The 24,507-nt window shown below is 45.2% G+C and overlaps 3 protein-coding genes across 4 annotated transcripts; 1 reads left to right on the top strand and 2 right to left on the bottom strand.

Moving 5' to 3' along the window:
- Positions 1–983: 983 nt before the first annotated feature.
- On the top strand, positions 984–7,517 carry LOC117858155 (DNA repair protein RAD51 homolog 4). Of its 2 annotated transcripts, XM_034741167.2 has the most exons (9): positions 984–1,143; positions 3,101–3,465; positions 3,547–3,628; positions 3,753–3,888; positions 4,054–4,169; positions 4,247–4,337; positions 4,709–4,779; positions 5,949–6,098; positions 7,186–7,517. In XM_034741167.2, exons 2-9 carry the CDS (start codon positions 3,350–3,352, stop codon positions 7,222–7,224), a joined length of 801 nt encoding a protein of 266 aa, XP_034597058.1. In that variant the 5' UTR covers positions 984–1,143; positions 3,101–3,349; the 3' UTR covers positions 7,225–7,517. The 2 variants fall into 2 exon arrangements, with proteins under 2 accessions (XP_034597058.1, XP_072150241.1); XM_072294140.1 differs by lacking the exon at positions 984–1,143 and having other exon boundaries at positions 3,385–3,465.
- Positions 7,518–11,485: 3,968 nt separating this feature from the next.
- On the bottom strand, positions 11,486–12,926 carry LOC117855164 (chitinase 10). The gene is made up of 2 exons (XM_034737455.2): positions 12,455–12,926; positions 11,486–12,354 (listed from the first exon to the last, which is right to left on the bottom strand). Exons 1-2 carry the CDS (start codon positions 12,777–12,779, stop codon positions 11,831–11,833), a joined length of 849 nt encoding a protein of 282 aa, XP_034593346.1. The 5' UTR covers positions 12,780–12,926; the 3' UTR covers positions 11,486–11,830.
- An 8,133-nt stretch (positions 12,927–21,059) lies between these two features.
- LOC117855165 (uncharacterized) lies at positions 21,060–22,146 on the bottom strand. The gene is made up of 2 exons (XM_034737456.2): positions 21,560–22,146; positions 21,060–21,438 (listed from the first exon to the last, which is right to left on the bottom strand). The coding sequence occupies exons 1-2, from the start codon at positions 21,657–21,659 to the stop codon at positions 21,305–21,307; spliced, it is 234 nt and encodes a 77-aa protein (XP_034593347.1). The 5' UTR covers positions 21,660–22,146; the 3' UTR covers positions 21,060–21,304.
- Positions 22,147–24,507: the final 2,361 nt, after the last annotated feature.

The raw sequence follows: 24,507 nt of genomic DNA, 5'->3' as shown, positions 1-24,507 counted from the left end.
CACACCCTCTTACACTCTTACGTTGCCACACTCTCTCGCACTTAGTGCTTGTCTGAGCTCCTGCCACTCTCTTCCACTGAGACGAGAACAAGGCCAGAACTCAGGCACCCCCTTTCATCCTCCTCTTGTTTGTACCCCCACTGCAAACTTTGAGCACCTGGGCTCAGTAATAAAGTCGACCGACCGACCCTGACTGGACGTAGGGCGCGTTGCCTGAACCAGTATACATCTTGTGTCATTGTGTGCTAGGCCACATCCGATCTAACGCACGGCAAAACTACAAATATTTACTTGTAGGCTAGATTTTGCACCGACAGGCATTGTGCAAAGAGGAGAGGAAGGGATCATGTAGGATGGATCACCGGAGGCGGGTATGGACGGAGATGGCCGAACGGCGATGGAGCTCGGGCGACGGCCAGTCTTCATGGCGACGGAGCTTCCCGGCGGCAAAACAACGACAGCAACTGGTGGAGCACGTGCGGCTTGATGTCACGAAGCTCCTGGTGACGTTGGCATGCTCCGACGTGCTCGGCATGAGGCGAATCGGCGAGCCATGGCGGCGGCTCCTTCGGCTCCGGCGGCGGCAGCGACTTCAATCGAGCGGGCGGTGCTCCGGCGATGAGGAGGTGTTGAGGATCAGTGACGGAGCTTCAGCTTGTCGTCACGGAGGTCCAGGTGGAGCTGGCCGGTGACGCTCTGCTCAACCCCGCTTCTTCCGGTGAGTTGGCAGGCCGATGCGAGCGGCCATGGGTAGGGAAAAAAAGAAACCTAACCTGTCCACTTAAAAGTGGGGCCCACATATTCATGTTAGGGTCTCAGTCCACTTCTGCACTTCAGCTAGGCAAAAACACCCATGAGAACCATTATAGGGGGTCATTTAAATGGTTTTGCAAAAGTGAGGGGGGTGACGTCGTCGACCCTTGTGGAGGGAGAAAATTTTAGTAGGTTGACCCAAATGACCCACTGCTTCCCATTGGGCCGGCCCACTAGAGTTTCGTGCCAGGCCGCCCTTGTGCTACCAGCCTACCACCGGGTTGTTTCATTTCATCCCGTTCGTCGCCGGCTCGCCGCCGGCCGGCCTCACGCCGCCCGCCCGCCTCTTCTCGCCGGGGTGAAGCGGTTATTCCTCGACTCCGTTAACTGGTGAGCTCACCTCCTCCTCCATCTCCTCCCCCCTGCTCCGCGCCCTTCGGTCTCGCTCTCGCCCCCTCTCTCTCAGGCCGTCGGTTCCGTCAGGTTGGGGCACCTCAGGCTGCTGCTGGAGGTGTTCCCGATCGTGTGACTTTGGTGTGCTGTTCCTGCGTGTTTTATTTTGGGGGATATGCGGAGATGTTTGCCTTGAGTTCTCTCCCCAGATCGAGTGACTTCTCTCCCTGCAAGGATTTCCCACTTGATGAAAATTGTCATATGTGGCGAACTGAACATTGTTCGTGACCGCGTAGGCTGTAGCAAACTTGTTCTTGCTGAAGAATCAAGGGTTCAAGTTCCCTTTGAGATACTTCATTTCAACCCTATATGCTACCGGGCCACCCAGAAGGTATTTCAGGAACGAACATACTGAAATCAAAGTTAAGGAGACACTTCCTCGTCTCACATTTAGGAGACAATGTCTATGGATTATTACTTTTTATGCTTTCCCAAACTAATTTCATACTTGTAAGCCAGTTGTACTTATTTCACCTCTTTCTTTCTTAATTTAACGATTCACCATTTGTTTGACCCATTCACCAAACCAAATGTTAGTTTCTTTGGAACAATGTCATCTTAATCCATTTTTCAGGTTTCGGTGCAATAACTGTTCATTTACTTTTTGTCTCGTGTCATGTCCTGACGGTTTAGTAGGGTGGCTGCATCAGGTTACTCTGGTGCGAGGTTTCTGTTTCGTGTTAGTTTTTTTGGAACCTCGAAACGGTGGTTGATAAAGATAATGAAATCCAGGGATGAAAACATTAACTGCTTGGTAAATTGTCAAGCTACACTCTGACCGCTTTAATTTCACCGGTTTTTTATATTTCTTAATATAATGATACACAACTCTCCTGCGTGTTCGAGAAAATTTCACCGGTTTTTGTTCTGTTAGAAACTGCCATCTTATGCATCAGATTCTAGCTGTCAATTTTCTGAGTTTGTCATTGCTAGTTGATTGATGACAGTTTTTATTCTCGATTCATAACAAAGTTTTGCTGAGTTTGTCAGTGTTGCTTGCTCTACGATCACTGAGTATTAAGTGTTTAGTTTTGTTTGAGGTGTTACCTGGTGCTAGGCTTGCAGTTACAGCAAGTTACAGTTATATAGTTCTTGTGCATCATCAGATCCTAGCTATCTCTTCTGCTGCTTTTGGGACTGTAAAGTGACTTTGCATAACTATGCCTATTGTTTGTCTAACTTGTAGGGTCACTGACTAGTGATCACTATTTGCAATTACAAACTGTTGCTTGATGTGTGATCACTGAGTACCACAGAATGTCTATAATTTTAGCTGCGGTTAACAATGATATCACTCTTTTTTTAGGTAGATATGCTTCTAGAGTTGTGCGCTACTGCTATAGTTGCAGGCTCATTGAAACAGGAATGAAACTTTAACTTTTGCCAAAGCTCCTAGCCAATATTTCAGAGAAGAATGCTGAAATATTTCAACTCCCGCTGCTGCTATCTCTCCACTTTGCGCTCTGAACTTGTAGTTTGTCATGTTCTGTGATTTTTTACTTCTTCAGGTTCAGGTTTGTGGCTTGATAGTTATGTTGTGTGATCGGGTTGAGGTACGTAGCAAGCAGCATCAGGAAGCCGCCTCAGCTTCTAGACTCCTACTGTCACACCAAGCAAGAGCTATATTCTCTTATCTATTTGTTTTGGCAGAGTTTTTTATCCTCTTATGTGATTTCCCCATTCCACTAGTATAAATGATCAGATGGTGTTCTTCTGAATCTCATTGAGTTGCTCAGACTTATCCTGACATCTGAAACTTTTCTTGCTGTTCCAGAGCAATATGACAGAATTAGTTTTTTCTAGTGCCATGTAATCTTGTGAAGTTCGGTTGCCCATCTTGTTTGCTATAGACTGAGAATTTGAGATGGTGTTATTGTTTGTTCATGAGTGGCAGCCTTGCAACTGTGACAGCAAGCGCAAACTGCAACACATTCACTCAGCAGTGGCCCCAGTATTGCAGGCAGCGTGTCAACTGGCAGCAGCAGCGTTCACCTGGCAACAACACCATATTTCAGCCTTTCTGGTACTTATTGGGTCAAGCCAACAAAAAAAAACCCATATATAGTTAAAAGTGGGTAGCTTGGGTCAGGTCTTGGATCAACCAATCCCAACCCATTTGCTAGGCTAGATACAGGATAAGGAGATGATGAGTCAAGATCAACCTTCCACCGAAGATAGGTGTGGGAGATTTTGGAATGGGATGGAATTGCTCAAGGATGTCACTGAAAAAAAGCATCTCCTCCCTACTGGGCTTGAAGGGTACTCCTATCTTTAACATAATCTTGCCCTCTCTTTTCATATTGATCTCTTATTGACATTTTTATATCCCTTCCATGCCAGCATTGACACACTTCTTGGAGGTGGCCTGCGCCGAGGTCACTTGACAGAGGTTACTGGACCATCATCTTCCGGTAAAACACAGGTGAGAAAATGAGTTATCATTTCTACACTCAAGATACTCGTGGTCACCACTTGGTATGATTATCTTGGAAATAGTATGGTGTATCATAATCATGCTATTGTCCACTCCATGCACGCCATTGCAGGTTTGTCTGCATTCTGCTTCACTTGTTGCAGCCAAGCATCTGGGGGTGGTTATGTACTTGGATACTAGTAACTCCTTCTCTCCTAGTCGCGTTGCTACCATAATTGATGGGACTCCTGACCTATTTGGTCATAAAGGTAGCCAATCGACCATATTTCTTCAGTGCTCTTTCCTTTTGTCATTCAGTGAGTTTCTGTTTTAATTCTTAAGGTGTAAGTAGAAATTTGTTCCTGCAGTTGGTTAGCAAAATCTGTAGCATGTGCTGTACATATAGCTTATGAGTACCAGGTTTTGACTTGCAGCCAAAGGATGTGAGATTGAAGATGTCATGAGAAGCATCATCTGTGAGTCCGTGTTTGATATATTTGCTTTGTTTGAAGTACTAAATCAACTCGAAATCTCTCTGTCGAATGACAAGGTAAGTATGATGGAAGTCTTCCATATGATTTCAGATTTCATGTCAAATACTTCTATCACATGGCACATGCTTAATAGGTAAACAATGGTGGTAGCAAAATTTGCTTGCTTATCATTGACTCGATATCATCCTTACTTGCTCCCATCATTGGAGGCAAATATCCGCAAGGTACTTGCATAGCCTTGTCTATAATTTGTTCCCCTCCTTGGCATGGCATACTCCAGTAATACAGCAAGTAAATTGGATTGAAACTGCAATTTTGAGAGGTTGAGACAAATTAGAGGTAGGAATTGAACCAATTTAGTGTGCTGAGCTGTTCGTACAAGAGAGCTTATGAATTATGTTATATTACTTAGTAACAAATATGTATGATACAATTGTTCATTTATAGAATCAGTCCTAAATTGAATTTCCCTTTATTAAGTTCTTAAAACAATAGTTGCTTGGTTCATTCCTCTATGAGGAAGGTGTCATAAAATTCTTGAAGTAGCTTTCAATTCTTTCCTCTGAAGTCTGAACCTGCATTAATAAACTGACAGGGCGGTCGATGATGATATCAGTGGCAATGATTCTAAAGAAGTTAGCAGATGAGCATAACCTATCTGTTCTGGTAAATTTTTCAACTCTAATTTTTGGGAACCAACCATGGACTGCTAAATGGAATGAGCACATTTGGAACTTTATATTTGTAAAATATCATTGTCAGTAACCAAGTCCAGCTCACTTGGTGTACACCCCACCACCTAGATTTAAATCCTTAGGCATTCTTATTGGGCTAATGCATGTATTCAACTTTATCCAATTCATTCTGTAGTAACACTTACATGCTTGGAGAAAATCAGAAACTGTAATACTGCGGTAATTATCTTAGTAGAGCACCTGAATTTGCATGCCGAAGATTACTTAGGCTTCAGGAGCACTTCATTTTTTTTATAGTTTATGCGCAAATAGAGAATGGTAGGAGATCTCCACTCTTGATTTTGGGCAACCATTGTAGATTCTGCTGCTTGTGCACATTAGTTTCAATAAATGATTTTAGATACCAGGAATTTCCCAAGGAACTTCTCTCATAATGGTCAACATTTCATGGATTCAACATGAAAATATTTCATTTGTTTCCTTGAGGTCTCATTCTGGTTACAGATGGGGCACAAAAAAATTGTGGTCTTGATCTGTTTTGGAAAGTGCATAGTTACCTTCCATTGGTTAAAAAGTTTCACATTACCTAATACCCAGTTTTAATGTGTCCAAAAAGAATATGATCTCATAGATTTCGTTTAATAATGTACTTTTATTGGGGTCAGACCGTGAAATATTATGTAGTAGTAATGCTCTTGTTTCTATACTCCCCTTTCCCTGATCTGATTTAGTTATTAATTAGCTCCTATTTGAGTGGGGAAGCCTTCGACTCCTCCCAAGGATGGACCAGTATAAAAGTTTTTGTTCTTCGATCATGATTCATCAATCATTAAAAAATTTATTTCCTTGTAATAAGATGTACTGATGGTCTAGTAAAATGGTTAACATCATGTACCAAGAATGTTTACCCTGTCTAGGACGTTTCATCACTACATGGTAGGTATGGAATGAATGCCAAACACCACCTTCGTACTGCTTGGCATCCTGTAGGCATTCAAAAACCATTTGTCTTAACAATTGATTTTACAAATTGCTTTAATTCGACCTTTATAATACATACTTTTGGCAAACAATGCGAATGTGAACAAAATGGTGGTTCTTAGACTCATTGATTAATTTACTCCTTTGCATTGGGTCCAGGTAACCAATCATATGGTTTCTGCTGGCAATGGAGCTGTCAAGCCTGCTCTTGGAGAGAGCTGGAAAGCTGTTCCACATGTCCGCCTGGTGATATCTCGTGAATGTAGGAGTAATATCTGCACTGCAACTGTGCTGAAGCACACACTACTGGTATTTTCTTTGACAATTTGATCATACCTTTTTAGCTTTCACTGCCTCATCAGTATTGCTTGTTGTCACTGTAGAAATTGCATGGATTATAATAAATAAACAAGCAGTACTATTTTGTTAAACAGATGAATTGTCATGATCTGATTTTTAGCACTACCATTTTATAAACTCACCATTACAGCATTATATACCTTTGCTCTATGTGTGTATATTATGTTTGTACACACTGTACACTGTATATGTGGTCAAGAGAATCGCTTTTATTTTTTTGGCCTGCATGCACAGTTTCTGATTTATGCTGTGACAGCAACAATGGTAGACAGATTTTGTTCAAAAGAAACAAGAAGCATGTGAAACCAGCAGGAAGCAATGAAAAAAAAACTCGGCTGGTGGGGGGAGAGACCGCCCCATGGTTTTCTATAGGCAGGGAAGACCCCAGCCATACTAGCCGAGAAAACCCCCGAACTCTGGCCTCATCCTATAGAGCACTAGTACTTCTTTTACTTATGAAAAAGCTGTAGAGAGGAGTGATTGGGTGAATGATATGCAGCTTTTCCCCTAAAAATTTAAACGCAGCCTTTTTCTCTACAAAAATGCAGCATATTCCCTAAACAAAATGACATGCATTTTTGCTTGAGGTCAATCTCTCCATAGTCTGTATAACTATTTCATTGGAGCTTACCCCAAGTTTCTCGGGAATAAAAGGCATTATTGTTGCTGCTGCTGTTGCTTTCATGAAGAAATTATGGTTCCAGTCTATCCTGTTCAGATGCTCCCATCTGTTTTGCACTTCCTTCCGGGAGCAAGGATGATAGTCTTAACTTTATTGATCACCAAGCCCACAATCTTGTGAGTCGGGGAAGACCTTTTTTCCTGTTTCATGAGGCATGAAAAAGTGGTTGCCTAGCTTTGTCACCAAATGATGGCTTTTCTCTTCGATATCTGGACAGCGAAATAGTACTGCCTGACATTTGGAGGGATGGGAGAATTCTTGCTCTGATGGTTTGAAGCAAATTTATTGCCTCTGCTCAGTGCCACTAAACGTCCTTTCATGTTTGTTTTTCCTGACCTTGTTACTTCGTCACAGGCTTCTGGCAGTACTGTGAAATTCACGGTACCCAGCTGATCTCAGAGCTCAGAATCGGATAGACGGATGATTGATGGTTCAGGACCCAATGAACTTCACCCATAGGGAACTTGATAAGCTGAGGAGCTAGTGTACATATATTTATTACTCGGCTGTTGGAGTAGCCGCTGTATTTTCTTTTTTGGCAACAAATTGTAAATGTATTATATCTTTTGAAAAGCATATGCTTTCTTCCATTAGTTAAATGTATTATCTATCTTTCTTTTGTCAACTTATATACCGAATCCGATGTACATATGGTGTCAAAATGTGAGATTGGCGTTATTATGTTATCTTACAGCGTACCAAATTCCATGGCTGCATCCTTGTAATGATGAATGACTACTGCACCAAAAAGCATTGTTACTTCCATGTTCAATTATTATTGACCGAAAGCGCATTTGCGCCGTTGTAACAACGATACTTCCAGGTTGTTTCACGATCGAGCAGTTCTGGAGTTTTGCTCCTTTATGCGATGCTGCCAAAAGGAATTTCAGCTCTTTTGCCTGATGTGAGCTAGCTTGATATCCTTACCAAGCTAAACTGAGTATTTATTCTCAGCTTCCCGGGAACTCATCCTAAACCATATAACCCCCAAAGATACCATGCCGATGAGCATAGATCCTTGACCCTTTCCTTAACAGTGGTGCACTGGTGCGTATGGCAAGCAATGGGAAAGGTCATAACTGTTTTTGAAAAGTAAGATTCTGAGTGAATCAAAGCTATGAGTTAGTAGAGCTGTAGAGGGAATTTGTGCGGGAGTTGATTTTTTTAGTCTTAGGTTCTATACTTGGTACACTTCCGGCTCCGAGAAATCCTGGATTTGGAGCTAGAGGTATGCCGAGAGCATTTGAGTCATTTCATTTATATTTTTATTAAATACAAATATTTAAACTACTTTAATTTAGTCTAAAACTTCAGACCCAACCTGAATCCTAGAGCTAGTTTGCCGTGTGCTTTGTAAGGAGTTCTTATTCTTATGCTTTTAGGTATGATGAATGATGGAGATCCACCTTAAGTTGAGCTCTTAAATTCCCTCTCTCAAACCACCCTACCCCACCCAATTTAGTCCAAAGTGTGCACTAAATCTGTGATTCGGATAATGAAGTCGCCTTGCAAATAGGGCCTTTGTAATTCTTGCTACGATAAAATATTAATTGACTTATTTTCTTTTCAAACTCATAGTTTTCTCCATCATTATATTTTTTATTACACTCAATAAATCTCTACACATTTTCTAGCAAACCCATATAATTTTTACAATATTTTTTTATTGTAGGAGGAATAGATTGCGTATAATAATAGATGGATTGTATTGCATTGAGGCCTCAGCCGGTATATATAGAGTACAGAGACTTGGGGGGGCAAGGCTCCCCCGGATACATATGGCAATCTATAATACGTATATCTACAACTACCAAATATACTCTAACATCCCCCCGCAGTCACAGCGGGAGCACCACAGACGGTGAGACTGGAGAAGAAGCCGAAGGCAAAAGCCGACGGACTGACATCCCCCTACAATGATAACGTCGGTGCGGTGTGGATGCTGCGACTGGAGGGAAAACCAGCGAGTAACTCATGCAGATGATAGCCCTTTGTGCCAATGTCGAGGTAGCCGAGCATGAGGACGAGTAGCCATGGTCGAGGATGCCGTGCGTAGAGTAGCCGTGGTCGACGTAGCTGTCGAGGTTGCCGAAGACGAGGAAGCCGCGCATGAAGCCACGGGCGCACGAGGAGGCACCGTGAGGATGGTGGTGCATAGGGGAAAACGCCAAAGACGAAGATGGTGACGCGCTGAGGCAATCGTAGAGGAGGGTCGATACCAAAGTTGATGCGGTCTAACCATCAGGCGAGACATTCCCGGGTTTTCCAGGCTCGGGAACGCATCGGGGATGATGGCACGCACCGGTGTTGCCAATACCGGACGTGCAAGGGAGAGTGCACAACCAGGCACTGTTGTCTGAGAGACCAGCAGAGAAGGCCTCCACGACGGTCACAGGTGCAGAAGAACAGCGAGGTAGAAGATGCCAATGCAGCCCGTGGTTGCTAGAGTAAACGAACAAGGTGGAGAACAGATGGTGACGCTGGTGATGAGGTGGTGCTGGATGAAGCAAGGAGGTAGACCCGAACGATCTGACGCAAGGCCTGATGATCCAGATGACGCGGCGACGGAGCTTGAAGGAGATGGCAAAGAACTCGAACAGCCTGATGAAGACCATGCATGCAAGGCGCAACGACTCGTAGTCGATGACGAGGTCGTTGATGTGGTCGGCGGCGGTGAGGATGTAACGGCGAAGGAGACCACGGGTGGCGCCGCTGCTACTCGAAGAGGTGATGCAGCGGTAGCCCTCCATACTCGGGGAAGTGGCACACAACACGAGGACGAATGTCATGGGAGCAGCCGGGTGGATCACGCACATCAGCTGATCAGAACGAGTATGCGCGAGGCGAGATGACGACGGGCGAAGTCGGCAGAAGGCGTCCCAATCGGTGGAGGCGATGACGAGCCGGCAGAGGTTGACATGCGGACGAATCAGTGAGGAGGGCGGTGCACACGAGCGTCCCCTAGGGTGCCGTCCATCTCGCCAAGCTGCACAGTCAGAGACAGGGCAAGAGCTGGTGAAGTCGATGTCGATGTCGAAGTAGAGGCGAGAGGTTGACGGGTGGTGGGTGACGCAATCCCGGATCGGGCAAAAGAAAAAGGTACAACATCAACAAATATCCGTGTAGAGCTTGTAGGTGTCTAGCCTGACTCTGCGTGGACCCTTCTCCTCTTTTTCCCATGGTCAATCGTGTACAGGAAAGAGAGAGGGAGGGGGAAGACAGGCCAGGCTGGCCAGCAGATGCCGAGCAGAGGCTAGCACACGCCTTGCATAGAGGCACAACCGCACGAGGCAACGCGGGCCTACTGGAGCGGCACGTCGGCTGGCAGATCGAGTCCCGACATGGCCATGGTGTGGCAACCGGGAGCGATGGCGCAGCGGCACATGGCCTAGTCACATCATGCGACACGCCACGTATGCGTTCAGTAGCCACGGCATGGCACGGCCCACGGCAACGCATGGACAACGACAACACGGCTCAACGGAGAAGATTAGATGCGCTGCTTGACTGAGGCTTGAAAAAGACGGATCAATGGATCCATCGGAAAAAAAACTATGGCGCTGCCCTCGACAGAGATTGATCTCCCCGGAGGCGCGCGGTGCAGAAGCGAGCAGTGGCTAGGGTTTGTTGCTGAGAATTAGAACCTAAACTCGTGATATCATGTAGGAGGAATAGATTGCGTATAATAGATGGATTTTATTGCATTGAGACCTCGGCCGGTATATATAGAGTACAGAGACTTAGGGGGCAAGGCTCCCCAGAATACATATGGCAATCTACGATATGTATATCTATAACTACCAAATATACTTTAACATTATACTCAAGTACTTCATTACATCACTATTTTTTATTTTAGAACAAAAATAGTTACAACCATGAGAGCACGTCTTCATATCCAATCCAAACATTAGGTCCCATCATATTAGACACAACATAAAAAATGTGATTAATTCTTTTTAGGAGCAAAATGGTCAAAGACATTTCCTTCTTCAAATCGTTGCTTCTCAGAGTCTTTAAAGTCTTGCTCTTGAAAGTTTATATAATGTTCTCCTTCAACTCATCACAAGTGTCCAAGGCATTACAAGCATTGGATGTGCAGTAGATAGATGGCTTCCTCGAACCATTTAAATTTTGGCGAGCGTGCTTAAGTTCCCCTATGACTTCAAGAATGTTGTCTTTAGATTCATTCTCATTGCAACTTTTGTATCTTTAATTCAATGTCTTTAGCCATGTGAGATCATTGGATGTGTAGCCGAAAGATGGCTAATCCCAAACAAAGCATGATACTATTGACGTAAATTGTGTCGAGTAACATGTAACGTGTCACTTTTTATATTACCATGGGTGGTCAGTGGCGGATCTAGAACTCGAAGGAAGGGGGCTCATTTTCCCCTTCTTCCTCCTTCATCCTCTCTTTCTCTTCTTTTTTCTCCTTTTTCTTTCTCCTTCTCTTCATCCATGGCTGAAATTTTTAGGAGGTTTCGTGGAGCCCAATGGGCTGCGCGGGAGAAGGGGGGCTATAGCCCCCAGCCAACATGCTGGATCTGCCCCTGCGGGTGGTGAGCGACGCCTCAAGTAGGCTCGGCAAATATTGTGTCATGGTATCATTAATGACAATACCCTAGTGAAGACATTAACACATTTGTCATAATATAATAATTGATGGATAAAAGATCCGTCATATTTTATAAGTCATTAATTAGTGATATTTGTGGTGAGGAGCTCGCCATCACTTGTAACCTATTTTCACATGGTGGAAGTTCTTAAGCCGAGAGAACATGAGCATGAACACGTGGTCAGTTCATCCAAAACGCCATCTACTTAATCAATCCTACTGACAGAAAAAACAACTACTCCCTCCATCTTTAAATATACGACGTTTAGGACAGCGGCTGGTAGTTTAGAAATGGACTAGCTAGCTTTTAAGGACGGAGGTAGTGAAACGAGATCGAGGGCGTTGTTTCGGCATCACGATCCCGTGCTTATTCACTGGTAGCTAGTACGGCTGCTGGTGCGCGCAGTCGAGGTTGAGCCCGGCGTCGACGTTGAAGATCTGGCAGTATCTCTGGTAGAACCCTATCCGGTTGTTCACCCTGGCGTCGTCGGTGCGGTTGCACTCGAGCCCCCCGTTGACGATGTTAGTGACGAGGCCGAAGCCCGGCGTCCGGTTGGCGGCGAGGTCGGCGGCCGAGGGACGGTACTCCCCGACCATGACCTCGTGGCACGACGGCTTGGGCCGGCGCGGCGTCATCCAGAACCAGAGCGCCGTCCGGAACGCCGTCTCGGAGCAGTTGGCCACCACCTCCGGGTTGCGCAGCCCGTCGAAGCCCAGCGCCCGCCCCGCCGGCCCGTAGTTGAAGTTCCAGGAGAGCTGGATGGGGCCCCGGCCGTGGTAGGACTTGCCCGGGTAGCACGGCCACTGCCTGTCCGTGGCGTCGCAGTAGTTGCTCCCCGGGCTGATCTCCTCCTTGTAGCACAGGCCCCACGAGTACTCCCCGTCCGGCGCCGTCGCCCAGCCACCTGCAGAAGAATAGAATGAAATCATTTCACTTAATTTGTTCATGCAAGTACTCTATGATCATGGCCTCGATCTGTATATAATCTTCGATCGATACCGTACCTGTGGTCTCGTGGGAGATTTGCGCGAAGAAGGCGGCGATCTCGCGCTTGCGGGTGTTGAGGTCGCCGGTGGCGGCGAACTTGGGGAACGTCCGGGCGGCCAGGATGAAGGAGGCGTAGGTGTAGAACCCCTTGGCCGGGCAGGCCGGGTCGTCCTTGTGCAGGAACAGGGAGTTGTACAGCCGCTCGCTCACCAGCGCCGCGACGGGGCTACACTGCCCGGGGCCGCCGTACCTCGCCTCCGCTACGCCGGCACTGCCGGAAGCGACAACGAAAGCAACCACGGCGATCAATAAGGTGCCGCGCGTGCCGCAGGAACTCGCCATTGCCGGCCGATGATGATTGCAATCTGGCGAGCGCACCGGCAGCTTGTTGTTGTATTGGATTGTAATCAATCAAGTTAGCTCTAGTGCGTGGGGCTTGTATTGGATTGCATTGCGGACTTAGTGTTGGAGCGGTGTGTTCGCACGGATGTGCGCTATATAGAGGTGGCCGGCCGTCTAGTGGCACGAAGCGTCGGGACGCATGGAAGAGACAAGGACGGCCGGCCGATGGTGGTAGTGGCGCCGGCGGCTAGTAGGTAGCTTGAGGTTAGAGCTTGGACCGATGGACCGCGCCATCACTGGTTGACTTTATCTTGTCTGAGCCAGCCATCATCATCCGTCGACCGTCGTGCAAGCGGGTCTCTTTTCACCGGAAAATCAACAGAGTGAAGCAGGGAAAGAGACCAACCAGAGTAAAGCAAACCAAAGATACATCAGCAAAGGAGGTTCCGTTGTCGTGTTTCTACTTTCAAGCTAATCCTTCCATTTCAAATTATAAATTATTTTAATTTTTTAAATATATAGTTTTTAGTTTTTATGCAATTAGATATACACTATGTCTAGACACATGTTTTACTTTAAAAAATCGAACGATTTATAATTTGGAGGTAGTTGAATTGGTTTTTCTTGCCAGGCGGGTCTAGAAGATTTTGCACACTAGTAAGCAAAGTGGAGTTGGTAGTGCAGGCCAGCATTATATCCAGCGATAAAATGGGTGTTCCATTAAGAAATGAAAATTGTATTGGGCTCACATGTGCGTAGGTGATTTGATCAGGTCAGCTAAAAGGTGCCACTCCAGTTAGTGCATGCTCAATCTAATGTGCGTCTTTTCGGGTCGTTGACTGATGTTGGGTGGAGTCGATATTTGCTTATTTTAGTGCACGGCCTGCAAAAATTATCACGTGCCATTTTATAGTAATTAAGAATATATAATTGTGCATGAATCTACGACGTGGTTAACACATGTCAGTGAGAGTGTGAGACAACCTATGGTACAAGGCGATTAGGAAATTGTCCATTTGCAAACAAAAGAATTGGCAAGCGGACAGATTCAAATTACACGGAGATTGTAGGGTACTTTGTCATTGACTTTCTTCCATAAAACTTATTTACTAGATTATATCTAGTAAGACTAATTACCAATAAGTATGTTGAGCACAAAGATAACATTCACTTTTTGACAGGTAAAAAAATATATACTAACAATTGGACGGACCACTGTATCCTTCCGCAAGAAAAGTTTCTCATATTCAGTCGGAAGAGTTTAGGTAAGATTTTCGAAAAAACTCTCAACGGAAGAATCGAATCTATTCAGGAAGAATTGCAGCAATTCTTCAATCCTAACTGAATTCCGGAGGAGGAATTTATCCATTGAACAACAATTATTACTTAGGATCAGCTTGTAAATTTGCAGCACCGTGGTAGAATCGTTACCAACAGCATGCTGTGCACCTAAGTACGAAAAGACAATGCAAGCTTTGTTATGGCCATGTTAGGCTACGTGGTCGACGCCTTGGGAGTAATTGATGGAAAAGGGGCTCTAAGCACTACTAGAAATATGAGCATTCGTCCTTGACATTTGTATCAGATAGTTTTTTATCCAGTACTAACGTGCGAAATTAGTACTGGGTAGAAATTTTCGATCCTTGGAGGCCTTTTAGTACTGGACAATAATACCAGTACCCCGTGAAGTATTATTTAGTACCGGTCAATAACACCGACCGATATAGTACCGGTCGGTGTTATTGACCAGTACTAAAGGTCTCTCCACGGGTTATTTCAAAAGGAAAGCATATCTAATTCAATCATATGTGTTGTGTAGGTAAGATGGTAAGGAAGGTTTGCACGAGGCTTGAGGTCGTATGTTCGAATCCCAGAGACCATGCACGCGCATATTACGCGACTTGTGACGATGCGCGTGTGTGGGGACTCCTGGCTATTCGTCCTTATTTTTTGGGCGTAAAGCCGTTTAGTACCGGTTGGTAATACCGACCGGTACTAAATGACGTAGCATTTAGTACTGAACAAGTGGTATCGGTCAGGCGTCCGGTACTAAAGGGGGTTATTGACCGGTACTGAAGGTCACTTTCCCAGTAGTAAAGTGATCACGAATGAAGACGTGTCGAAGTGAAAGGATTATTGAACGTAAATCTGTCCATGAACCTATGCAAACAGGCTATGCATGACGGATATAATTATGTCATACAGAGGGGCCAAGCCTGACATTTCTTTGCAGCATTCCGACTCAACCTCTTAGCAATCAGTTAGCAGCATTGAAAAATGGTATCTTAGAATCTGTAGCTGCTCGATGGCATTTATAGCAACCAACAATCTCCCAAGTCTGAGGGCCGCCGCAGCCGTCAGTGGGGTGACGTCCTAGGGTCCCTCCAGATTCTCGGCTTCTACTGTTGTTATCGTGGATTCCAGGTCGATACCCAGCGGTAACGTCCCAACTTCAATTGGGCTTGTGTGACCGTTGGGGACTTGCAACAGCAGTACACTATCAAATTAAAGTCACTGAGGAATGCCAACCCTCCCCCCAAGCGTCGGGGACAAGAAATTAGTGATGTGGTTGGGAATTAGGGTCGCTAGCATCTCTTACGTTTTTGTCCTTGAAAAGCCGTTTCTTTGGTTGGCTCGCAACTTATGCGTGCACATATCATATGGGAGTTTCGAAACATGTACCTAACTCGATAACGCTTTTGGTACCGGACCCTACCATGTGTGGATCACTGAATCATCAAATTTGACATTCATATGTTTCTCTTAACTACAATACTTCGAGAAATCTGGATGTTTGACTTCACATTTTGAGGTGCGGGATCCTCTTTCTAATTTCATTTCATTTTCAAATACCTGCAGTACACCAATAGTAATAGGTCTACAACCAGGATTTAATAAATCCCCAGGCCACAAGTTTGCGGCGTATAAGCTTAATTAAGTTATTTGTTTATTTACACATATATGGAGGAAATGTCTAGGAGTTTGGTCACGCCATGTCGATCTGTCCATCATTTTTTTCAAGTGCTGAAGTATTCGTATCAATGCTGGAACTATCATTGTAAACTTTTAGTAAAATTTCAGTATCTCAAGTAGGCTTGCATTTTTTTATTGATGTGTACTAAACATGTAGATACTGGATATGTTCAAACGAGATCTAAGAACATAGATCTTTGTTTAAACCTAGAATTTTTTTTCCCAGAGTGATATATGTTTGCGGTTTAGAAAATTTCTGATTAAAGCAAGGGATCTCCTTGCACAAAGTCCTTATTCGTTCAAACTATTAGCAGCCTTTTAACATATTTGTAATTCTTTAGCAGCATTTATCGCCTGGTATAGTGGTATCTGTAACAGCCTGGCGGTTGCAAGGCAGTTACAAAGTGCCATGACAACGGTCACATAATTTCCGCGGAGCCCTCCTTACCGAAGACGAGGGCTGCACTGTCCTTGATTCAAGCTAGTAACGACCGTTTGACCTTCTATCCTATCATGCGATGCTCGTTATGTGCCTGAAAAATAGCGTATTCCCTTAGCTATCTACTCATTATTAACCATAACTGCTCTAATTTTATAGAAGTAAATTAATGTATGCCAACTATGATCACATTTGTTGTCATTGCCACATCGACATTTTCATCTCCCTAGGCTCCTCTTCCGATCTATATAAACACCACTCTTCCCCTCCATTCACCTCATCTCCAAAGCAATCATTTTCCTTTGTTTCTTTCTTTTGAGAAACACTATATTGTAGGCACTAACACAACCTAAACTTCGACAACAAGAAGGATGAGAGTTTAAATGTATAGGATTATGAATAACGGGGTATAGGGTGAGGAGGAGAATCAAGCTACACGCTCTCTGTCGTTGGGTGTGTGCAGTGGGGGGTCCAACATTGTATTCTAGCTAGGTTTCTTACTTAGGTAGGCTAGCTAGGGATCTATAGGCCCATGGCTCGCAAGAAGGTGAATCTCCAGTTGATCACCAACACCTTGTCCCGGCGTGCGACATACAAGAGGCGCTGCCAGGGCCTGATGAAGAAGGCCAGCGAGCTGGCGGCACTTTGTGGTGCCAAGGCATGTGTTGTAGTGTACGGCGAGAGTAAGGCCCAGCCAGAAGTGTGGCCGTCTTACCAGGAGGCCAGACGGCTCCTGAAAAAATACAGGGACATGCCGGAGCATCAGCGTTTCAAGAAGGTGGAGAATCAGAAGGACTTCCTCGGCAGCCGCGTCACCAAGCTCCGTGGCATGGTGAACAAATCTGAGAGTGAAAATAACAAGCGTGAGAGTTTTGACATCCTCCACGAGAGGATGAACGGAGGGCGCCCGGGCCTTTTCGGCATCAGCACTGAGGAGCTCACCAGACTCCAAAAAATAGTGAGCGAGAGGAAGAGTCAGGCTAAAGAACGTCTCCTAGAGCTTGGTGCCGGTCAGGGACAGGGAGCACCCCTGGAGCCCCGAGTGCAGCTGCTGCCAGGGTCCTCCTCCCAGCCACAGGATCCCAACACCCAGCAGCCCCAGCCCCAGCATCCCCCAAACGGTGCGGTGCTCGGCACCTTACCTTCCAGTGCCTTCCCTGGTAGCAGCGGTGGCTGTGCCAGCCCCAGCAGCACCGGGGGCGACATGATGCAGCCTTACAGTCCAGGGTGCTACTCAGAGTTCCCATGGACATGGGAATGGAGCACTTTCCCCCCCATGGAATGAGGAGGCTGCTCAGTGGCTGCCATGCATGTATTGCCAGCTATAAACATGCATGGCGATATCAGTGTCTGAGTATCTGTTGTTTTTTTTTGTTTTCGTTGCATCTCATCTCTTTCTTGTAAGGGTCCTATCTTAGAATCTCGGTTGTCTCGTGTCTCATGCTCACTTAGAGTGGAGTAGTGGTGTCATTGTCTTCAGTCTAGCATGCATTATCCCTGTATCCCTTTCAGTTGTTTAGTTATAATTATAATATTGCTGGCATGCTATATCTTTGTGGTGTTGCTGCTTTTGCATATCCAAGATAGATCTCAACCGTAGTGTGTAAGGAATGTGAGAAGTTCATATGAATGACCTGATGGTATGGTGCTACCGATATACCCAGCATGATGGGGCTAAGGAGTTCGATTAGACGACCACACGAACGGCCATCAGGAGGCCTAGGATTCAGCACTTGCAGGCTGTTCACCATGATCTGTTACAAAATAGTAGCCAGTACTATTAGTGCAGTGGCTATCTTTACCGTTTGTTTGGCTTCCTTTGTATGAGGGTGGATGGCAGTCCCGTCCAGGAAACGGAGCGATCCTTGCTGGTTCCGTGAATCAGATGAAATGGTTCATGAATCATGATGTTAGAAACTGATATCTCTAAAATTACATGTAGCGTGGCATCGAATCTTGATGGAATATTCGAGTATGACACGAATTTAGATCGTATCAACAACCGACATAGATGAATGTTGTACAAAACCTTAGATGATGTCAATGAAGCAATCAAGCATGACTCGAAAAGAGTGCACTTGATTGTCACTCTCACAAGTCACAACTCTACGTACACATCCCTTTAGGATAAGATTTTTGTCCTATACAACAATCTAGTGATATAGAATTAGGTACCAATTTTCTTGAATGCTCTTAATTACCCCTGGCTAGCTCCTTACAAGCCTTGGATGGGATCTTGTGTTAGACCATAGTTTAAAATTCAATAAAGCTTCCATTTTTAGAAAAAGATCATAGTTTGATAGCACCAATCCTCTTGTGTAAATAGTCCTCTCCGAGACCTCAAATATGCCTGCGGGAGAGTCATATTGTTAGTAGAATTCGAGTATTCAACGCTCTAGAGATCTCTTGAGTTCTAATCAAACTAGAATTAAGTCGCCACAAAACACAAGATGACCGCGTATATGTTCCAGAATATTTCATGCATATATGTTGTATCATTCGATGTGGCACCCTGCAGTCATTTCTACTTATACAGGAAATTTCGTTTGCTTTCTGACCAGAGCGCATCCTATGAAGTATAATATGCATGCACATAACCTGTTTGATTAAATGCCTTGATGCTCAACAACTAGTATGCCTCTCTACCGTAACTATTATTGTGTTACATTTAGTTGTTTTTCTGCATATGTTGCTCTATTAAGCTTTAAGCATGATTGTCGGCAAGGTAGTTTTACTTTTAACAAAATCTGAACTTGTGCTTCTAAAATTAACATTCATTTATCTACTCAGAAATTTTGTGATCCCTGGTAGGCGATATGCTGTTATTTGTTCTTTAGCTATCTGATTAGGATGAGCATTCATACGGTAGGATTTGCTATCTGTTAGTACAACCAAATGAATTAGTAAATTAATAGCTACCTGACAAAGCTTTTTCATGATAGATGTTACCTGCCAATACTGATTACACACAACAGTCTCATGGTGATACTCAATTGTTCAACAGTTGAAATATTGCTGGTGTCACTTACCAATCATTGTCGGGCTACTACCGCCACTCCATTGTTGGCAGCCCCTTCTCCAACAATGGCACCTATTGACAAGGTATGATGTGCACGGAGATTGTGCTGTGCTATTCCTGTTTGTTCCAGTCATCACTGATGCATGGGTTTGATGAGAGGATGATGGCAGTTAGCGGGGATTGGCAACATTTTATTTACTAATCTATATAATTTGACTGAATTGCATATTTGACTGAATGCTCTTAGAACAAGAATGTGGGAGAAATAAGATATTGGATCAGTTTGCCATTGTGGGTACCTGCTGCACAAGCAGTCCATTTCTATTTTGTTCTTCTAGAACTTTAAGCAAGACTCAAGTTGAGTAGTAACAGCCACTGTGATATTCAATCTGTAGTCAATGTATTCTGAAACTTCAGGCGTGTGGTAGTAGCAGCTTCCTGCTCGATCTCGCATCGGTTTTATTTGTGTTCTGTGTTCTGCCATAGCAGGCACCTCTTAAGCTTTGCAAGTCTCAGCCCATCAGGTTTGTTCAGAGATCGATTGACTCGATGGGCAGCAACATCTGGTGAGGATAAGTGTTGCAGTAGCTTTATAATTCCCCTGCTATAGCTCGTTGGTTCATAGGAACTTTGGCTCGATAATTGCCTAGCTCTGTAGCTGCCTGTATTACCATTCCTGCAGTTCTTTCGGTGGAGAGCAGCAGCTAGTGTTCCTGTTGTGATCGGTCACGACTTATTATTTATTCCTTGAGATTTCACTGTCAATTTGGATTGGTACTGCCTAGTTAGTGCTGCTGTGTCCATCTGTTTGCTATGCACTTTTTAATGGAACTGCAATACGATGACAATGTGGGATACTTAGATGAACTGTGTGTGTGCTATAAATAAGATGCTAATGGAATCCAAAACAGTGTCTAGTTAGTTCTTGTGTTCTATGCTACCTTTTTTTAGTTCTCTTTTCACAGCACCTAGAGTACTTATATATTGGTGCTGATGCATATTCTATTTTGGTTGTTGCAGTTTATTGACGACAAGGTCCAGGGGATGCATGTCGACACTGTTGTTGTTTCCGGTGCTGGATTGACTCCATGAATATAATATGCTATTTTGATGTGGTTAAACCTGAGATATTGTATCTGATTTGATGTTGTAATTATGATAAATGGGTTGTTTTCTGTGCTGAAATGACTATTATGCTAAATGGGTTGAAAAACTTGGCAATTTTTGGTGGGCTGAAACTTTTCTGGGCTGTGTGTAGTAGGTTTGCTCAAATATAGTGGTCTGAAAATGTGACCCAACTTACTGGCCCACTTATAAAATGGCCCCCTTAACAAATGGGGTATGAATGCAACGTCATCATCCAGTCAGCAAACACGTCAGCAGCCATGTCATTGTCCACGTCATTTGCGCTTACTACGTCATTGCCCACATCAGCAGCCATGTCATTGCTGACGTCATCAATGCCAGTCATGTCAGTAGCCATGTCAACAACCACACCATCATCATTATCCAAATCACTAGCCATGTCAGCCGCCACGTCAACGTCCATGTTATTTATGGGTGAATACGCGGTAACCATTTGTGACGTTTATTTTCGTCATTGATACTGGGCTTGGGTTGGGTTGCGCGGGCCTAAGAGTGTTTAATGACGGTTAAGAAACGTCATAGATTGTGTTGATCTGTGACGATTACGAAGAAACGTCGATCAATTTAATCAGTGATGCTCAATACATGACGCTATTTGAAACCGTCATAGACACTGCTTTATGACGATTTTTCAATAATCTCTGTAGTGTGTACATCTCTCCAAAAGCGTAGAGTGCCAGTGGGGATTCAAAACTCAACCTGATGAGCTGCAACAACCTCCAAAAGCAAAGCTAAATCTAGCTACGTACAAAATGGACACATAGTTTCAGGGCTTGATTGATCCGCGCAAATAGCTACAAGAAGCTTGGACGATGATGATCAGCTTCAAGCCCCAAGAAAGCATGTGGGCCCGGAATGTTTTTGGTGGTGAGGGGGGAGATATTTTGCTATGTACTCCATGTCCATTCATGCGGCTCCAGGAATGCATGAACAGACGTTTGGTGTCCGTCACGAGCTGCCACTGAGATCCCGGATCCTTGCCTGGTCGAGCATGGACCACATGACCTGCACGTCTTCGTAGGCGCACGCCATCACCTCCCCGTGGAGCTTGGCCCTCTCGGCTTCGACGTGCTGCACCATAGCTGCACACACAAGATAATCAGATTCTGTATCAGCTAGCTAGCTCCATTGATCCATCAGAGCTCGTGCAGGGGAATCAACGGAATGCGGTGCTCGAACAATCTACCGGGTGAATGTACTGACCTGAGCTTGGTTGCTGCGGCTTCTTGCCGTCCTTGTGCGGGACGAAGATGGTGCAGGCTTTCCGGAACGGCGTCGTAATGGTGCGCACCCAAGAACCCATATAAACGCACGCGCAGAAGCGGTCAGGGCTCTGCCGGAAGGGAGAGAGATTATAGGATAGAGCTAGACGAACTCTGTGTCTTGCCGGCCGGCGCCACTGGCCAGGCCAAATCAAACAAACAACAGGCTGATCTGTATGCCGTAGGGGTAAGTTTATATGAAGGCGCTGCCCGCTGCTTCAGGAAGGATGGGCAATGTGTTCAGGAAGAGGATAATTAACGGAAGGCGGAGCTCCTAGTTCGCCGCAGCGACCTAATCATGGCGCTGTGTGGGCATCACGCGAGTATATATTATTATGGCGAGGAGGTGGGGGAGGAGGAGGACGCAGCGCTCCTATGGCAGGCACACAACAGCGGCATGACGACGGGGAGAGGGAGAGGGAGAGGGGTTGGGGAGGCAAGATCCGGGGGACAAGCGGCGTGCGCGGCCATGTTGAGCGCCGCGCAGTGGCTGCACGTGCTGCCTCCCGGGCATCGATCCGGGAGCTAGCGAGCGAGCGAGAGAGATGGCTGCATGATTGGGTGGGGTGGACCACGGCGTCTCGTCGGCTTCGCCGGCTCACCGCCGATGGACCGGTGGATCAATCGCGGTTGAGCCAGCCCGTGCAGGACGTACGAAAGCGAGGGTACTTTTGTGGCGCGCACACACCGCGCTCATCAGCAAACTATCCAACGCAACCCCCCCCCCCCCCCCCCCCCCCCCCCCCCCCCCAATGATGAAGGAAGGAACGCATGTGATGGGAGGATGCCATGTGTGCATACTGTTGCGCTGCTGGGGCTCGATCGGCTCCCATCCCATATGCAGCCTCGCTAGCTTGTCCACAGCGTCCCAACAGAATAATTCATGGACGTGCCGCCATGCCCTCGACACCAGCCCCTTTTAGGCTGTGGGGTTGGTCGATCGATCACCTGCATGTGCGCCTAGCTAAGCATGTCTCCAGCCAAATCCATGCATGGCACCTTTTTATTTGTTTGTTTCCTTTCTTTCTCTCTTTTTTTTTCTATATGATCCCCAGTTCTTCCAAGTTGAGATGGGCCGGTCCCCAATCCGCCATGGCTGTTGCCTTCAAAGGATTTTTTTTTTCTGCGGATCGTGAATAATTAGATTAGATAGTTAATACATGGTTGTCATGTATATGTCGTAAACATCTCATCAGCTGAGCTATACTCTCAGTTCGCCATATTTTACGAATATTACAGTAAGCTACTGGCCACAAAGCCACCAACCCAACTCTTCCCACAAATATTATGTCATCTTCTTAGCAACCAGTGGCACCACCACTGCCTTACTCCATCCAATTATAAAAAGAAGAGTTTTGTTGCTTGGATTTTGCACCCAACCAGCAAATCTAGGGTTTGGATTACAATCAGATGAACCAGGGATTTGAATCTCAGCACACTAGTAGTTCCCAACAGAAAAAGGAAAAACTCAATGTACATTCAGTAAGAAACTTTCATGGATTTAAGTGTGATTCATCAGATCGTAAATATAAGTCATTTAGAATTCCTATTAACCTTTTTCATCTTTGATGACTACCCAATATATAAACAATTAGATAGATCACATATGCTTGTATATAATTATTTCAAAACGTGATTTCATAACATGTGGTCCTTTTATTTTTATATATCATAGTCATAGACACATACTGTGACGACGATATCATAAATGATATATATTCATGATCTGTGAGAGTAGTAAATAAAACATGTATAGTACATGTACTTGAAGAACAGTCAAATGCCTCCCTAGCTTGTAATTAAGTAGAACTATTACCAGCACAACCTTTTTCATTATTGTCGTAGGCACTAATTTGGCCAAGAGATGACATGGGATTCAGAGCAAAGCCTGCTTGCCAATGATGCCCACATATACTAACCACCATGTCGACCGTAACAAACTAATTCTCAACGGTTTCCATGGTTTATCCGATTTCTTTATCGCTCCCAACAGGGACCCTTTCCGTCACGTGACATGTTCACCCGGAATCAAAAGATTCGGGGACATGCCGTACAAAGGGGCAAGCTGACACAATAATATTGCCTGGCCCCTTACCCCTGGCCGAGATCGATCCTTCAATCGTCATGCGCGCATATGCCGATGCCGGCCAACCGAGGGGGACCTCCGCAACCCCCCAATCCGCCGGGGTTCTCACGCAGCTGCGCAGTTTTAATTTGACTGTGCTCGGCGACCCAGTTATGCCTCTCAGTTCCTTGCTCCCGGTTACGCCTGCGCCCGGGTTCCCAACTTCCCATCCTCTCTGACGGCGTAGCAGTGGCATGCCGTGTATCATGCATGCAAGTTGCAGCCTGCAACTACCGGCAAGTTGCCCTGCAGCTGTGCGATGATTCCTTTGGTCTGTTCATCGTACTTCGCAACCGTTAAAATGTTAAAGTGCGGTTGCAATGTTCACATGTGTGTGATGCTTTTGATCTTATCATTGGTTCTGTCTGCCGTGCGGTCCTTGTCACACGTTAGAATTGAGTTGGGTCCCAAATCACACAAAAGTTTACAGAGGATAGGGTTGCCGCCTGTATCCACATAGGGGCTGTGCCACACCGGCGAGCTATAGTCATGTTGATCTATCTTTGATCAGTTATTTTAAATGCAAGGACAAGATTTCATCAATCTTTTCTTTTGCGAAAATGGTAAATTTGATTTAGTTATAACGTGCTATAACAGATATACATATTGACCTTTCCAGGGTTTATATTTGTAGTTTGTTTGGATATGATCTGAAATCCCTTGATTAGAAATTGTTGATGCATTTTCGAATGATGGTGGTTGAGATGCGCATGAAGATAGTTTAATTTTAATGGAAATAAGCTTTGAAAACTGGTTTGAAAATT

This window comes from Setaria viridis, chromosome 5 (assembly GCF_005286985.2).
Source record: "Setaria viridis chromosome 5, Setaria_viridis_v4.0, whole genome shotgun sequence".
NCBI lineage: Eukaryota > Viridiplantae > Streptophyta > Magnoliopsida > Poales > Poaceae > Setaria > Setaria viridis.
Note: the sequence above shows the minus strand (reverse complement) of the source record. Positions and strands in the feature narration are given on the sequence as shown.

Coding starts and splice junctions, on each gene's coding strand:
- LOC117858155 (XM_034741167.2), top strand. CDS start 3,350: ATGATGAGTCAAGATCAACCTTCCACCGAAGATAGGTGTGGGAGATTT. Junction 4,170..4,246: donor TCTCTCTGTCGAATGACAAG/GTAAGTATGATG, acceptor CATGCTTAATAG/GTAAACAATGGTGGTAGCAA. Junction 6,099..7,185: donor TGCTGAAGCACACACTACTG/GTATTTTCTTTG, acceptor ACTTCGTCACAG/GCTTCTGGCAGTACTGTGAA.
- LOC117855164 (XM_034737455.2), bottom strand. CDS start 12,779: ATGGCGAGTTCCTGCGGCACGCGCGGCACCTTATTGATCGCCGTGGTT. Junction 12,355..12,454: donor AATCTCCCACGAGACCACAG/GTACGGTATCGA, acceptor ATTCTTCTGCAG/GTGGCTGGGCGACGGCGCCG.
- LOC117855165 (XM_034737456.2), bottom strand. CDS start 21,659: ATGGGTTCTTGGGTGCGCACCATTACGACGCCGTTCCGGAAAGCCTGC. Junction 21,439..21,559: donor GCCGCAGCAACCAAGCTCAG/GTCAGTACATTC, acceptor TTGTGTGTGCAG/CTATGGTGCAGCACGTCGAA.